Raw genomic sequence first — 18,373 nt, 5'->3', positions numbered from 1 at the left:
AGGTAATAAAAATAAACAGCTAAATAAATATATATTATGCACCAGAAAACAGTTTAAAACAATTAAGCAATATCTTATCACTCCCTTTCTCTCTCTATACCCCATGGGTAAGGTGCATTGTGCCATGTAATGAGTCATTGTTTGTAGACTATATAAATTGGAGGAATATGATACTCACAAGTCAGTGTAACTCTGTCTGGGTGAAATGGCTGCCAGAAGGAAACTGACAGAGTATGAAAGAGGCATTGTGATAGGCCTCTCTGTTTGGCAAATTGTTGACAAACTGGGCCATCCCAGCTCAACAATAAGTGATGCCATACTGAGATGGAAATGAGGAATCCAATGCAAATGCTACCCACAGTAGATGACCCACCACACTCACTGAGCCTGAGCATAAGGTGCTACAAAGGATAATATGTAAAAACCACTATTTGCCAGCTGACACATTGAATGAGGAGTTCTGAGCATCGACAGGAACACGACAAGAATCTGTACAAAACCATTCAGAACTGAAACTCACAACATGGGTTTCCATGGTAGGACTGCAATATGCAATCCCCACATTATCTGAACCAACATGACGAATCATCTTCAGCATGCAAAGAGCACAAACAGTAGGACATGCAAACTTGGAAAGCTGTGTTATGGAGTGATGAATTCTGCTACACCCTCTACTGAGCAGATGGATGGGTGTGGCAGATGCCTGGTGAACATCTCTTATAGAGTGCATAACCCAGCTATGAAATTCAGAGGTGTGATGGCATGGTCCTGTTTTTCCTGGTTTAGTGAGAGCCCTGGTCTCAACCCTATTTGTGGGATGTAGGATGACTCGAGCATTGGGGAGGAGGATCAAGGGACATCTGTCCAATAACAGTCAAGGATCTCATTACATGCCTACAGGAAGAATGGTCCAAAACTCCCATTGATTACTATCATATACTTATGGAAAGTATGCCCCATAGGATTGCTGCAGTGATTGCAGTGAAAGGTCCTACATCTTATTAAGGTTTGCACCATGGCTGTTTATTCCTGACACTATGGTGTCTGTTGATTTCTTTCCTAGTAGCGTATATGTACATATATTCAATTTATATTGAAAACTACATGATCACTGAATTCATGCAATTTATCCAAGTCTGATAAGATCTGCTGCCTGAATGTGTATGGCTCAGCCAGATTAGTAAAAACTACATTCCTTTCTTGAGTGAAGTGTTCCACCAGAACATGACATATAGTAAGATGTGTAACACTATTAGCCCTTAACAGGTTAAAAAATATGTAAGATGACCATGACATGTGCAGCTTAGAAAGTACAACTTTCTCTCTTCTGTTTCAACATAGATAAGACTGCCAATGCTTTATTTCAAGGTTTAATCTCATCCAACCTTTTCAGATCTTCCTGCCAAGATGATTGCCACTGATTGATTAACTTTGCTCTTATTAACCATCTGTAGTCTGTATAGAGGGACTACCAAACAGTATATGGAGAAAGTAGGAGATGAAATAGCAACTGCATATGCATTTTATTTCTCTTGATTCTAATGTGACCGGGGATCCAGCATAATCAAATATGAAAATTAAGAGTTGTCATTTGATAAATAATTGTAGAACATTATAAAATGCTGGATATGGATTGTTTAGTCTATACAGATTTATACAGACTAAAGGAGTCTGTATAAATCATAGATTTTTGATTTGTTGCGGTTTTCTTTTATATATACAATAAGCTGAATGGCATGCAGTTCAGCAGTATAATAGTTGCATTCGGATGGAATCTGACTGGAGACAATGTGGTTAGGAACAGCAACATAACCAACAGAGATCTCAGATCTTTCACCACCAGTCCAGACAGGTAAGAAATCAGAGTGCTCTGCTCTGTGCACATTAAACAGTTGCTGGTAGATTAATGGCATATGTCCTTAGCTCACATTGTGAGAAGGCTGCATGATGGAGTACAAACCTGCCATGGAGATTTACTTCATGTCCAGTATAGGCAATGTTGTCAACATTCATACCAATACTAGTTTTGAGGGAAACTTGTGCCACAGTATCATAAATTATCCACATGCAAACACAAGTTAAAGTATCTAGTAGCAAGGCTTATACGTTGGTTAGACATAACTGGTAATTAGTTTACGGAATTAACAACACCCTCCCCTTCCTAGACACTTTAATCACCCGCCAGCTTAATGGATCTTTGGTTTTCTCTGTTTACAGAAAACCCACCCATACTGGCCGATACATTCACCAGCAATCCCCCCCCCCTCACAACAATATGGGGTTATAAAAACACTATATAACAGGGCAAAATTAATCTGCTCAGATGACAAGGCCCTGACTACTGAACTAAACCACATCCTCAACACTTTCTTAGCCAATGGCTATAACCCCAAAAAAATCCAAAAAATACTAAAACCAGTAAACCACAACCCCCCTCCACAATAAAGATTACACCAAGTCTATCACCATCCCCTACATCCAGGGCACCTCTGAGAAAATAACCAATATCCTCAAAAAATATGACCTTACTTCCTGTTACAGACCATATAAAAAGTTGGCATCGCTTATCCGCTCTACCAAAGACCAACCACTTCCCCTAGACCTACCTGGTGTATACCAGGTCCCTTGCAGCTGCAAATTGTCCTACTTTGGCCAAACAGGCAGAACAACTAATATCAGGATTTCAGAACACAAAGACTACATCCGGTTTCACCAGTACAGACGCTCTGAGCTGGCAGACCATGCCATAGATACCCACCATAAAATTCGTTGGAAAAAAACAAAAATAATTCATCGCAGCAAGTTTAAATACGAAAGATTATTCAAAGAATCTTCAGCAGCTCTAAAAAACGTTCCTAACCTCAACAAATTTGGGTGCATGAAACTACCCCAAATTTGGGAGATTTACATTATGAGAACTTCAGCCCAACAGCCAAGACTACCAAATTAGCCCGCAAGAGGGCACCATTAGGACTTTAGGAACAATATTAGTTTCTTGCTTTCTTCCTCATTTGCTTTGTGTTAGTGCCTGCATGCACATACCATATCTTTATGTTCCTGAAGATGGCAATGTGACGTTGCCGAAATATAGAAGTGATTCATTAAAGTTACCTTTAATTAATATACTTCATTTGCGTTGTTAATTCCGTAAACTAATTACCAGTTATGTCTAACCAACGTTAGACATAACTGTTATGTAACTGTAGCAAGGCATAACAAAGTTATGCCTTGCTACTAGAATCATGATCATCCACGGAGATGCAATCGCACGAAAGGCCCGTCAATACGGCAAATTGAGGTTGAAGATATCGAGGCAAATAAATCGTCTGACGTTCCTAAAACGCTGCCAGGATAACAAAGTGATCCCTAATTGTGTCAAATTGAAGCACCCTTTTACTTCAGAGAAAGCTCTACGCATTTATAACCACACTAGCTTCGCCCTGTTAAGAGAACAAATTACCGTGACGCGCGTTCTCCTTGCCGACGAAAACAAAACCTTACGGGCACTAGAGGAAGAGCTTTCGAATACACTCGGCTGTGATCTACGGTCGATACTTCATGACATCTCATGCTCATCGGCAAGAAAAGAATTCGAAAAAATACGTAGTCAGCACGTAAAAAAATACGAAAACCTGACGAAGAATTCTACTTCCTTACCACAGCCACCACTCAACACTGTAGTCAACCTCTCGTCGGCAGTTTTAAAGCCTGAAGCACTCACCGCACTTTCACGTGGTCACAATTTCGCCCTAGCTCCTAAAAGGATACCTGCTGAAGAAATCATGATCCAAATAGGGCGTGGGATTTGCAACCCCATGTCTTATTTTTAATTTCACAGGAAATTAAAAACAAGACATGTGCATGCAAGCACAACAAACAGTAAATGAGGACGAAGCAGGAAGCTATTCTTTCTCCTAAAAGTCCTAATGGTGCCCCCCTAGCGGGCAGTGTTGGTATTCTTGGGCGATTGGGCTGAAGGTCTTCCGGTGTAGGTTTCCCAAATTTGGGAACCTACATCAGATTTTTAGGAGAAATTTTAGGAGAAAGAATAGCTTCCTGCTTCTTCCTCATTTACTGTTTGTTGTGCTTGCGTGCACGTGTCTTGTTTTTTTGAGTTCCTGTGAAAATGGCAACGTGACGTTGCTGAAATATTGGAAGTGTATTAAAATTTATTTTAATGTATATCCTAGTATACGTTGTAATTTCCTTAAGCTACTTAGTAAAAAAAAAACATCCTTAACTCCGGGACTGAGTGAAGAGTGTGTTTTCAGCAGAGGTGTACACATTTTTTTTTTTTCTGTTGAAAATCTGAGCCCATTACTAAGAGACCATGAAGAGATACAATTAAGTGCTACTGAAGTTTCTGAAAAGCAACTTTAGCAGGCATTTAATTGTATCTGTTACTTGTAACAGATACAATTACAAGAATGACAGTAAATTGTAAAGTCATCAATGTGTATAAATTTGCCTACTATGGGAGGAAGTTGTTCAGTGCTTGAATTTACTTTGATTGTAAAAAGTGTCACATTTAGCATAAGAAAGCTTTGCTAGAATCTCAACCACAACTTTGTATCCTCCTGAATTTTTGTTACTGAATGAAGAATAGAATGAGTGAGTGGAAGTTTTCTATCAAAGAGCTAGCCATATAATCAACCATTCATAAAGAGTAACTGAAAAGAGCACTTTCTCTCTCTCATGCTAGTGCCAATAAGGCTTGATGACCCATTATGAGGTGATAAAACATATAACACCATATTCTATGGATCTTCTTCCCCCTGCTGTACATTAAAATACTTATTGAAAAGGAGTTTCCAGATTCATGGGCATAAGTCAATTGTTATTGACACCCCAAAACCAAGAAAATATCCAATATTTCTCCTGACCAGATATTTTCCCCAATATCTTTGTATATTGGAGAAAACGGTAAATGCCACTCTTCTCTGGTATTTAGAAAGTAACAATCTTTTCTCCAACAGAGAAGTATGGCTTAGGCACCATTTGACACTGGACTGTTTGGTCTATTTTGAAACAAGTATACGAAACATATTCCTGAAATGAAGACATCTAGTTTCAGTTCTTTTTTATTTGATGTGGAAAAAGCTTATGACAAGCCTTGGCATATTAAAAGACCTCTATAACAAGGTCTCAGGGGACATTTTCCTGATTTCATTAAAACCTTTCTCTCTATCTGAGTCTTCCAAGTGACAAGCACATTATCTTGGCTTATTTCCAAGAAGAAAGAGGAGTATTCCCCAAGGCATAAACCTCATTATAGGTCATCAAGCCATATGACACCGGAATGAGAGAGTATTATTTTCAGTTCCTCTTGTGCCCATTTGTAGAAAAGTTAAGCCATTCACTCATTCTATTCTTCATTCAATAACAAAAATTCAGGCAGATACAAAGCTGTGGCTGAGATTCCATTTTGCAAGATGGAAATATGCATCCCAGTCAGTCAAGTCAATTTTCAAAGCCGGGGTCAATAAAGAAGAGCATGGCTCCTGTAACAAGGGCTCTAGCAATACAAGGTGATGTTTTTTAAAAAAAGCAAATCTTATGAATAGAAATAATAAAATTCACAAAAACAACAAGAAAGTAGGTAGCATTTGCTGTGCAGCCAATTCATTTTCATTATATAAAATGTTCAAGTATATGCACCAAGCTAATTCTTGTTATGAGCAGTCAAAATAAGCCTAGGACAATACTATATTACAATTGAGAACCTACTTAAAGGTGCTGAAAGAAAGATGTATAGGTGTACTTAACCAAATTTAATCATTACACTGGCCAACAAAAAAAAAAAATTATGATTATGATCTGACACTTGTTTTTTACTAATTTGGGTGCACTGATTTCAAATATCAAACCCATTTTTCTCTATCACATCAGGTTTTTCCTCAATGGCATTTTCTTTTTGCTAATTTGTAAGTTTTTGATAGTTTTAAGGAGGCAGTACTATTTAGAGGATCAAAAAAATCGATTTTTTAATATTATTTTCTGAAAGTATGTACTTTTAAAAATCTGTTCCTAACTTTTTATCAAGAAATTCGAAAAATTCCCAAAGATGTAGCCTATTATTCAAAGCAGTGTGCAGATCAGAATCAGAGTGCTCACCGCTCTCGCTTGTTAGTAAACGAATAAATGCGTAAGAACCTGCAACGGCATGTACTGGTGCTTTGAATGTGAGAGAGGCTGATAACCGACCTAATACATTTAGGTGATGAAAAGTAGGCGATAACAACTGCCTAAAACAAATGAATGCTATATGCATCATAGCGGACAAAGAACGATCGAAATCAGTCAATCGTTAATCAATCGTGAAAGTATGATGAGCGCTCATAATGTTTCAATAAAGTCGCTGGTTTTTTTTGTCTTGTTAATTGCATGTTAGTCGGCAGTGAAGAAAATACATCATGTCTACTACTCGAAATTGTGTCAATAGTGTAGATTCCTTCTGCTACATTTGTGGCAGCTTTACTGTTCCCAGTCAAAGGACAAATATCACTGATTTTGTTAAGAAAGTGCACTTTGCATACTTTGACGTAAAAATTGCAGATCAGGACAAGTCATGGGCTCCAAATAAAGTGTGTAAGTCATGTGTAGAAAATTTACGACAGTGGAGCAAGGGAAAATGCCAAAAATTAGCTTTCGGCATTTCAATGATTTGGCGTGAACTGAAAAATCACGTAGATGATTGCTATTTTTGTTTAGTTCAGACTTCTGGTTATAATAAGAAGAATAAGAAAAAAATTGTGTATCCAAATCTCGACTCAGCAATTCGGTGAGTTGCTCATTCCAATGAAATAGCCGTGCCAATTTATAAAGGACGTTTACTAACAAGCAAGAGCGGTGAGCGCTCCAATTCTGATCTGCGCACCGCTTTGAATAATAGGCTGTATCTTCGGGAATTTTTTGAATTTCTTGATAAAAAGTTAGGAACAGGTTTTTAAAAGTACATACTTTCAGAAAATAATATTAAAAAATTTATTTTTTTGATCCTCTAAATAGTACTGCCTCCTTAAAACTATCAAAAACTTACAAATTAGCAAAAAGAAAATGCCATAGAGGAAAAACCTGCCGTGATAGAGAAAAATGGGTTTCATATTTGAAATCAGCACACCCAAATTAGTAAAAAACAAGTCTCATATAAAAGTCAGCAAAAATTGTGTTGGCCAGTGTTATCTAATCAAACTTTAATCAAGCAGTATTCAATTTAATTGTGCCAATTTTAATTTTTGTGGTTATAATTACCAGTTTCTTTTGTCAATGATGTGAGAAAAGCACAATTATTATTATTATAATTATTATTATTTTTTCCTAAAGAATAGATTGTAATTCAGAAATCTCTTTGTAAAATGTCTCTTGACATTTGTGTCTTGTCTCTGAAGTAGTACATAATGGGGATGTATGAAATTAGCTAGTGATTTTATGAAAGTGTTTTACTTTTTATGTGGTTTTCTCTAGCAGTATGGATAAAACAAGCCATGGGAATTTGAACTCTCATACTGTATATATGTGTAAGATACTGAACTGAATGAATACTTTGATTTGTTTATAACATTTATTTATTTATTGGAAATTATCAGTGTAATGCAATTTAAATATATTCATGATATGAAAAACTTACTTGTTTTGCTTGAAGTGTGCAAGATTTACTGCTTTCAAGTAAAGCAGCATAATGATAACACACAATGGTGGCTCATCTTTCAGTCTTCATGACTGAAACGAAAACCAGAAGTATAACATGTAGTGGAGCATGCATGGAGTGAAAAGAACACTATAATACTGTTGTAAGAGAAATCAGGAGCATTTTTGGAAGTCAGTGAATATGTATGAAGGCTTTCAAATAGAAATAAAAACATTTAAAAAAAGTTATTGGATGCAATGTGATGACTGCACAGCTGTTTGGTGGGGGGGATATAGCAGGTGGAGTTTTTAATGACTGTTTTTCATAATCCTTCATATAAAAAGAAAAATAAAGCTCTGAATCTTAATGGAGATAAAAAGGATGGGAGAAAGTGAAGATGACTGGTTTAAATTATGACTTTTAGAGAAAACCAGCAACTAAAATTGTAAGTGTGATTCTTTAAAAGGGAATGCTGTAGTGTTCGAATTAAGGATTTCGGATCCAGAATTTTTATTTTCATAACATTGGAAATAAAACTTCTTTAAAAAATCATGATCAAATCAGTGAATGAAATGTTTTAAAATTAAAAAAAAAAAAAGTGTAAATTATGTAAAGCAAATAATTGCATTTATATATATATATATTCTTCAACATCCCACATGAGTAGTGGAAGAATGGCAAGGGTGAAAATATGTAAGATTTACTACAGAATACGAGTAGACAAACATATGAAAGAATGCACTGTGTCCATTATTAAGAACAGAGAGAGAGAAAAAGGTCATCATTATCAAGCATATGCTCAACAATCTGGCTTTAGCTATTTGTGTTGTCACTACCTTATGTAGTATTGTGTCCATTAAAATCATCCATAAAAATGCATAGGCTAAGGTAGTTACAATATGAGATTATCAATGTCTATCTGAGTTCACTCAGAACTCAGTGGAAATAAATGTAATGTAATGTAATTCGAATTCCTGGTAAGAGGCACTACCACTTCCAAAGAGTGTTAAGCTGGAGGTGATAAAAGGAGAATGGTTGTCCACTAGGAGTGACTACTCCATCTTCAGTTCTACCCTCATGAATAGTAATGAAATGCCTTAAAGTTGGGTCATTACTGGGTTTTATATATATCTTGTGTACAGAAACTGATAAGTTTGTGTTTCTGGGCGAAAAAATATTAACAAAATTTTTTAAAAATATTGATGAGCCTCCATAACCGTCGGTATAGACACACACATCTACAGACATAAGACACTTCTGGAATAAGGATTAACCAACCTATTCCATAGGATTTTGGTTTAGAATGCCTGCATGGTGAAGTGTGGGTCTATGCACAAGCATAAATCAGGATCAGGATATTGTTGACATTTTGGCTGAATCCATGACAGTTGTACTGTAAGAATTTTCCTATACATTTGTTTTGTACACATCTGATTTCTGAGCAGTTGGACTTACTCTGTCTGGCTGTTTAATATACCACCTGATGTGTCAAGGTCCATTCTTGTATTCAGTTTACATTCAATGGATATGGTGGTATCAATTTTTTTCTGTGTGGGTGTCAACAAGTGGTTTTCTTTCAGTGATGCCCATGCCATAATTTTCTTGGCAAATGGGTTCTTATTGAGCAGGATTATTCAAACAGGTGTTTCAAGAGTGAGGGTAGAGCATAATAGGTAGAGCAACTAATGTACTCCAAAGAGAAGTATTCATGATCATGAAGTTCCACTATGCTGAAATTATCAGATGGTGGACTAGACATGGGTTTGTATCATGCCATATCAATTAAAGATATCAAGAAATTATATTCTTGGTTTAATCCTTTGTCCAAGTATAAGCAAACAAAGTTTGCATATGAAGTATCATCACGGCTGGGCTACGTGTATATAGAGATTAATGACTTCATATCAATTGCCTTAATATCCAATTATGCAAAGCATTAGGGTGTGTATTATGCTATGATCATCTTTAATTTAGTTTAACCAAGTGAAAAAACTATCAACATCATGCCCTATCGACCCCCCCCCCAATTGATGTTGCTTGCAGTCTTTTTTCCTGAGTGCTGATGACATGATGTTTCAACAAGATGTTTTGCTAAAATGTAGTTTTTTAAATACTTTGTGAGATCCAGTCAATCCTTTAAATCCTTTTGAATTAAGAGTTTCCTTATTGCCTCTTTCTCATGTTGCATGGATGATGAGAAGCACTGGTATATTTGTGTGTGTGTCAGATGTCTTTGACACGCACACACATATAAATATATATTTCTTATTTCAAATGATTTACAAGAGGTCTGAAAAGTTCTGATAAACATCTAGAACAAAAATTATTTAAAAGCAACTAATATAACCATAAGAAAGAACACACGAGGATATAAGAACATAAGTTACCTTCATAACTCTGCTACTAGTATGTTCTTTCTTGTAGTTATATCAGTTACTTTAATATCATTTCATTCTAGGTGTTTATCATAACTTTCCAGACCCCCCCCTCCCCACCTCTTATCTATAGGATCTGTACTTTCCTTGAGAGTGTCCCTTACGAGGAAAAGTTGAGGAAATGCTGAAAGTAATTATTTTGGTTCGGTGCCTGAGATATCCAGCCACCATAGCACCACTATCCACTGCCTAGCATGCAATAAATATGCTTGGAAGTTGAATGCCAGGATTACTATATCAGCAGTGCAGCAAGCCTTGGGTTCTGTCCCTGGACCATGGGGAACTTATTGAAACACCGCTAACACTTGCAGGAAAGTCCGCCAGCTGAGTAATCCAGGCTAGGCCATCCAAGACTGTCCATCTTGCAAAAGTAAGGGCCAAAGTAATGCAAAACTATCTAGATCTCCCTTTCTGGATGTCGACAAGTCACACTACATGGCAAACAGAGCAGCAAGGTTGATTCCCAGTGACATTCTCCGAACTTAGCTAGAATGTATGGATAAATGTCAGAGTGACTAAATGTAAGTTTTATTATTTTTTTAAAAAAAAAAAAAACTCATAACATTGTTATACAAAATTAAAAAGATAAAAAAATCCATGCAACAATTAACCATTTTCTTACCTCAAATAGTGATTTCATGGTTTTCATAATTATTTTTCCACCATTTTGTTCAAACCTAAAATACATATTTTCAATTGAAATGTGACTGAAATTAAATTACTAATATGAACTATAATTATTTCATTTTGTTTTATATTTCTAACACAGAAAATAAAAGGATATGCATACATTATTATTATTATTGTACGGGCATCTCCATGGAGTCCAAAGGCTCATTCTTGAACCCGTTAACAGACAAAGCACTCACAACTGACTTTGGCAAATCCATTCCACTCATTCACAACTCTCCAAGCAAAAAAATCTAGTCCTCAAACCCACATAAACTAACCACACCTTTATTCAACTTCTAGGGATGACTTCTTTTACTGGCCCCCTCTAGCCAAGTGCTGAAACATTTCCCCTGCATCAATCCTTTAAGCAACTTAAATGTTTCTGTCATATCCCCTCTTTTTCTCCTATCAACCAACTTCTGCAATCCACACACTCCTCAATCTGTCCACATAGGGAATATTCCACAGTCCACTCATCATCTTGATTGCTTGACTCTGAATCTTCTCCACTGCTTCCTCATCCCAAAGAAACCCAGGTAATCAGACCTGAGCACAATAATCCAGATGTGGATGTGTCAAGGCCTTAATAAAGAGGAATAACTTCCTTATCTCTACTTGTTGGTGTGTCTTCAACAGCCAAGTAATCTTATGGGCTACTTCAGCAATATGTCATCTAAACTTTAACTCTGACTACCACCACCCCTAAATCTCTAGCTTCATCTATTTCCTGGAGTACAGTTCCATCAATGCGGTACACAGCTTGTAATCTATTTATCCCAAAATGCAGAGCTTTACATTTCTCCACATTAAACTGACACCCATAATCTTTTGCCCATACTGAGAGCCTATTTAAATCATCCTGAAAGCTTGCTACATTGCTTTGATTAACTACTTCAATACCTAATTTTGCATCATCAGCAAACTGAATATTATTATTAGTAGTACGGGCAACTCCAAGGAGCCTTAGACTCATCGAGGGAGGCCCTAACATCATGTCAAGAACAACTATTCAACATTCACACAGTATCCATCATACTTCGCCTTCAACTCATTTCCAGTCATGGCACCCACAACAGACTCTGGCAGCTTATTCCACTCATTCACCACTCTCCAAGTAAAAAACCTAGCTCTAACACCCTTGCTAACCACACATTTGCCCAGCTTCCATGGATAGCCCTTAGTCCTCCCACCACCAGTCCTATTCTCAAAAATATCTTCTGAATTAATCTTATAGAAACCCTTCAGTAATTTGAATGTCTCAATCATATTACCCCTTTTCCGCCTATCAACCAATTTTTGCAACCCACAAATCTTCAACCTGTTCTCATAAGGTTTATTCCACAGACTTGCTATCATCTTGTCCACTTGTCTCTGGATCCTCTCCACCTCCTCCCCATCAAGAAGAAACCCTGGTACCCAAATTTGGGCACAGTAGTCAAGGTGGGGTCTTATAAGGCTCGATACAGAGGAACAATAACCTGTTTGTCCCTGCTCATCAAAGTATTTTTCAGCAACCAAGTGATTTGATAAGCTGATTTAGCCACTTTTGCGATGTGCCCCTAAACTTCAACTCCCTATCCACCAACACTTAAATTCCTGGCCTCGTCAATCTCCTGGAGTACAGTTCCACCAATGTGGTATACTGCTGCTAATCTTTTCACTCCAAAATGCATAACCTTACATTTTGTCACATTAAATTGACATCCATTCTCCTTAGCCCAGCCCTCCAAACTATCCAAATCATCCTGCAAACTTTCGATATCCTGTGCATTCACTATTGCTCTACCCAACTTTGCATCATCAGCAAACAAATGAACAGTTCCTCTCAGATCCTTTCCTATATCATTAATGTACAAATTAAACAGTAGTGGTCCAAGAACAGAACCCTGAGGCACACCACTAGTCACAGGCTGTCTTTAGGACTCTACTCCTGAATAAACGACTTTCTGCTATCTCTCCATCAACCACCCTCCTATCCATCTCACCCACAAATTTCTGCAACCCACTTTCCCCATATCCATCCCCATATGCTGCAGTTTACTGATTAGAATTCCGTGTGGTATTATTATTATTATTATTATTCTAACGGTGTCTCCATGGAGTCAAAAGACTCATTGCAGGAGACCCGACATTGACACACTAACCATTATTTACACAATACCTTTCATACTTCTCCTTAAATTCATTCACAGATGAAGCATTCACAACCACCTCTGGCAATGCATTCCATTCCTTCACAACCCTCCAAATAAAAAATCTAGTCCTAACACCCTTGTTAACCACACTCTTAAATAATCTCCAGGAATGGCCCCTCGTTCTCTCCCTTCCTGAACTGGTCTTAAAAATTTCATCAGCATCAATCCTGTAAAATCCCTTAAACAATTTAAATACCTCTATCATATCTCCTCTCCTATGTCTATCAGCGAGTTTTTGGAGCCCACAGATCTTCAATCTATCCTGGTAGGGAACATCCCACAGACCTGCAACAATCTTTGTAACTCGCCTCTGAATCCTCTCCACCATTTCTTCATCACCAAGAAATCCAGGTGACCAGATCTGTGCACAATAGTCCAAATGCAGTCTTATTAATGCCTTATAAAGTGGAACAATAACTTCCTTATCCCTGCTTGTTAGTGTGTTCTTCAACAACCATGTAATTTGATGTGATGTTTTGGCTATCTTTGTAATATGCCCTTTAAACTTAAGTTCTCTGTCTACAATGACTCCCGAGTTCCTTGCCTCGTCAACTTCTTGCAGTTCAGTTCCGTTAATATAGTAAACAGCATGCGATGTCATCCTCCCGAAGTGCATCACCTTACACTTAGCCACATTAAACTGACAGCCATTTACTTTAGTCCATACCGCCAGCCTATTCAAGTCATCCTGCAAGATATCTACATCATCTGAATTGACCATCGCTATTCCCAATTTTGCATCATCAGCAAACAAGTGGACATTTCCCTTCAAAGTATTCCCAATATCATTGATGAACAAATTAAACAATAGAGGACCAAGCACTGAGCCTTGAGGTACACCACTAGTCACTTGCCTTCTCCTAGACTCAGCTCCTCCGTAAACCACTCTTTGATATCTATCGACCAGCCATCCTCTAATCCATATAACCAGCTTCGGATCCATACCTATTTGCTCTAATTTATGCAACAGAGTTCCGTGTGGAATCTTGTCGAATGCCTTTGCAAAGTCCAGCAGTATCACTGAGTAAGGATTTCCTTTATCCAACTCTATTGTTACTTTATCATAGAAAGTAAGCAAGTTACTGAGGCAAGACCTACCATTCACAAAACCATGTTGTCCCTTATAAAGTATCATATTGCTGTCCACCCAGTCCTGAAGTCTAATTTTTACCAATTTCTCCAAAACCTTAACCACCACCCAGATATATTGATTGGTCTATAATTTGCAACCTCAGTCTTGGAGCCTCCCTTGTGTGGTGGAATTATTTTCCCCTCTTTCCACTCTACTGGTACTTTACCAGAACTGAGGCTTAAATTAAACAGCCTGGTTAGAGGAGGCGCTAATTCTCGTAACACATGTATCCTGTTAAAGGCCTTAGCAAGGTCCAGTAGGATCACTGTAAACCCATTATTCTTATCCAGTTCAGCTGTCACTGTGTTATAAAACGTGAGCAAGTTACTGAGGCATGATCTACCCTTCACAAAACCATGCTGTCCCCCATACAGTATCCCATTTTTATCTATCCATTCCTGTATTCTCCTCTTGACTATTTTCTCCAAGACCTTGACAACAATTCCTGATATGCTGATCGGTCGGTAATTTACAACAGCAGACTTGGAACCTCCTTTATGCAGTGGAACTATTTTCTCCCTCTTTCCACCCCTTCGGGACTAACCCAGACCTGAGACTCCAATTAAACAAAATGGTCAAGGGCACTGACAATTCTTTAGCCACTTCACGTATGACACGAGCTGGTATACCATCCATTTGTTCCTTCATTCCTGCAATGTCACCACCTGGATGATATACTCTTGCAAAGTGCTCGCTCAGTAATTCCACTAAATCAACTGATTTGGTTACCTCCCTACCATCGGCATTCTTTAAAATCATTCTGCCATGTACATTTTTCCTTTTACTTGCAACATATCGTAAAAACTGTTTAGGATTCTCTTTAGCCTGCATGGCCAATGTTCTTTCATAATCCGCTTTTTCTTTCTTACCACACTCGTTACCCTTCTGGCCTACGCTTTACACCGTTCATGTGCCTGCGGGTCACCTTTCTCCTTAAATTCCCTCCACAGTTGTTTCTTTTTGCAGCTCAAGCTTAATGGTGTTATTCATCCATTTAACCCCCTACTTGATTTACTATTCGGACTTTAGGTATACAGTCACCATTGCCTCCTGCAAACACTCCTTAACCACCTCCCATGCACTATCAACATCCAGCCTTTGCAGTTTTACATGCCATGGCACTGAACCAAGCAAACTCCTAAGCTTGTCATACTTACCAGCCCGGTAATTCCACACATACCCTGTCTTAATTGAAAATTCTACACCTTTAGCCACCTCCATGATATTTCCTATATATTCATGTGCAAATTAAACAGTAGTGATCCCAGCACTGAACCTTGTGGCACACCACTAGTCACCTGTTTTTACCTCAATTCTGCCCCTCCATATACCACTTTTTTGATATCTATCCAGCAGCCACCTCTTATCCACATAGCCAGTGTCAAAGCCATCCCCATTTGTTCTGATTTGCATATCTTAGCCATTTGGTAAAACCATAACTGCTGTCACATAATTAAGGAAATTTGGATAGGGATTATGAAAGGACAGTCACAGTAACAGACTGGACGATAGAAAGGAGAGAGCAACAAAGACCAGCCAGGATGTCAGTGGAAACAGCAAAAAATTGTCTTCAAAATATGATTGAAGGATTTCACATTTTTCAAAGCTAGTGTGTGAAGGTTAAAAAATAAACTACCATGGTTGAAATTAGGAGAAAAGGATTACTTCTACCTTTTCTGTATCTCTTCTGGGTATGGTTCCCAGTGATGAGACCTCAATAAAGGTCGAAACCAGCAGTGGCCCTTTCCATAATGCATAGCATTATACACACCCAAAAGGATGAGTGCTTTCCGTCATGGGATACTTGCCTTAGTATCCCAGCACTGAACCTTGTGGCACACCACTAGTCACCTGTTTTTACCTCAATTCTGTCCCTCCATATACCACTTTTTTGATATCTATCCAGCAGCCACCTCTTATCCACATAGCCAGTGTCAAAGCCATCCCCATTTGTTCTGATTTGCATATCTTAGCCATTTGGTAAAACCATAACTGCTGTCACATAATTAAGGAAATTTGGAGAGGGATTATGAAAGGACAGTCACAGTAACAGACTGGATGATAGAAAGGAGAGAGCAACAAATATGTAGAGGATAATGATATGAAATCATCATCCTCTACATATAAGTAACTCAGCTGTGAAGAAACTTGACATACAAACTTTTTGTTTGCTTACGCTAGGATAAAGGGTTAAACCAAGAATATAATTTCTTGGCAACTTTAATAGTTAAATACAGTTAAACTAAGTGAAAAAAACTTGCAACATCTATCCCTAATGCAGAATAATTTAATAATAAGTGATACATCTTTTCACTATTTGTATATAGGAAATATATGATTTCTGCATTACATCTACCTTGGTATCCCTTCTAGGTCTGGTTCCCACTGATGTACTTTTGTGCTGAAGTGGTTGCTTTCCCTGAGATATTAGCCGCTCTGCTCAGTGGTGGAGTGAGCCTATAAGTGAGTGTAACTACTACGAGTTAAACGATCCTTTGGATCACTCATTGTTGGGTAATCTTAGGGATCGCATGAGTTTTGGGAGAGGTATTCCTGCACATAAACATACCTTCTGGAGAGTAGAGAGGCTCTACTCAATGGCTGGTCTTTGTCTGTCACTGGGTGAAGCCACCACTAAGTTTCCTGTCCTGAAGCGATTCATGTTAGGAGTGATGAGTTTAGTAATGATCCTTTAGGGTCATAAGTGAGATTTAGAGTGATTTAAAGTTCATGTATCACACAGTAAACAATTAAGTATAGTAAAATAGAGTGGACTGAAGGTCTAATTAAATTCTTAAATCATTTAAGAATGTGATTGTCTGTGAAAATACCACCAATAGTATTTTCACAGACAATCACAAACATCCATGCCCACAGTGGGATTCAAACATGCAGCCTTTTGGCTAGAAAGTGGATACCACTTGGCCAACCATGCTATAAAAATTAAACAGCTGAACCCAAGTATAGAGCCCTGAAGTAAAACAATAGTCAGTTATCTAGTTGCAATTAGCTATCAAGTTACTACATAACACATGCACCCATCCATTGTTAGTCTTTTTTTTTTTTTTAATAAAGAAGTTTCTTTTAAATAAAGAATATTGTGACGGTTACCTGCTTGTAGCTTTATTCTTTGTTTTATTCACCATTATCTCTTGAAGATGTGAAAAAAGTTATTTCACAAAACTAGTTTAGCATGAAAATAAATATATATATATTTTTTTTACAGTCATCTTGTTCTATGAGGTTTAATACTGGCATTATATTTAATCTTATCCTCATACAACAGAAGTCTTTAAAATGAAGACAAATGAAGTTAAATAATGGAAAAATTAGGTACTATATCTGGTTCATCCTTGAAGACATCACTCAATGAGCAGCATGCAACATGGTTTTGTAAAGGGTCAGTAAGTCATGGAAAATCTCTAACTTTTTAAGAAGAGACATGAGGAAGACAGACTGTGGCAATAGCTATAACCCAATTCATTTAATTTTAATTAAATATCTAGATTTTAGATTTTATCTAAATGTTAATGAGGACTCCAAGTTATCTATTGTCCAGATGACTTCAAATCACTTCAGAATGATCTTATAAAACTGAAAGAATGGCCAGGGAAGAGGAGTTTAGAATACATTTTGAAGAAATGTAAATATATTAAGTTTGAGTGAATGTGCTTAATTGAGCAGGAAAGCTTTTGAAAGCGCTATTGCATACTGAATTTGGTCAGCCAGATGTCGTTAGCATATCTGCTCTCCAACCAACAGGCTGTATGGTGATGAATGTAATTGCCTGGTATACAAGACCACTGTCCTACTTATTGCAGACCTGAAGTGGCCCGAAAGTACTATGTTTGGGCTCTAGAGCAGGATTTCGGGATTAGGTAAAAAATAAATAAAAATAAAAAAATTTATAAAAATAGAAACTTCTTTAGCCCACTCATGGTATTAATTCTCGTGGAAAGGCTTAGACGTTGGTTATGCATTTTTTACTAAATAATTTAAGGAAGTTACAACGTAAATTAGGATATATATTAAAATAAATTTTAATATACTTCAATATTTCGGCAACGTCACATTGCCATTTTCAAGGAACTTAAGAACAAGACGTGCACGCAGGCACAACAAACAGTAAGTGAGGAAGAAGCAGGAAGCTATTATTTCTCCTCAAGTCCTGATGGTGCCTGCCCCTAGCAGGCAATGTTGGTATTCTTGGGCGATTGGGATGAAGGTCTTCTGATGTAGGTTTCCCAAATTTGAGGCAGTCTCATGCAGCCAAATTTGTTGAGGTTTGGATTGCTTCTTAGGGCTGAAGCTG

The 18,373-nt window shown here is 37.5% G+C and overlaps 1 protein-coding gene across 2 annotated transcripts in view; it reads right to left on the bottom strand.

The window, feature by feature from the left end:
• Positions 1 to 18,373, bottom strand: part of LOC150103377 (D-aspartate oxidase-like) — a 160,723-nt gene that overhangs the window by 64,668 nt on the left and 77,682 nt on the right. For both annotated transcript variants that reach the window (XM_090398110.1, XM_090398111.1), the window contains exon 6: positions 10,685 to 10,739. In XM_090398110.1, coding sequence (XP_090254236.1) covers positions 10,685 to 10,739 — 55 coding nt within the window. The remainder of the gene's footprint in view (positions 1 to 10,684; positions 10,740 to 18,373) is intronic.

This window comes from Typopeltis vanoorti, chromosome 9, assembly GCF_054136105.1.
Source record: "Typopeltis vanoorti isolate ZY-2024b chromosome 9, IOZ_Tvanoo_1.0, whole genome shotgun sequence".
Lineage (NCBI taxonomy): Eukaryota > Metazoa > Arthropoda > Arachnida > Uropygi > Thelyphonidae > Typopeltis > Typopeltis vanoorti.
The sequence above is the reverse complement of the archived record's forward strand: the minus strand, read 5'-3'. Positions and strand labels throughout refer to the sequence as shown.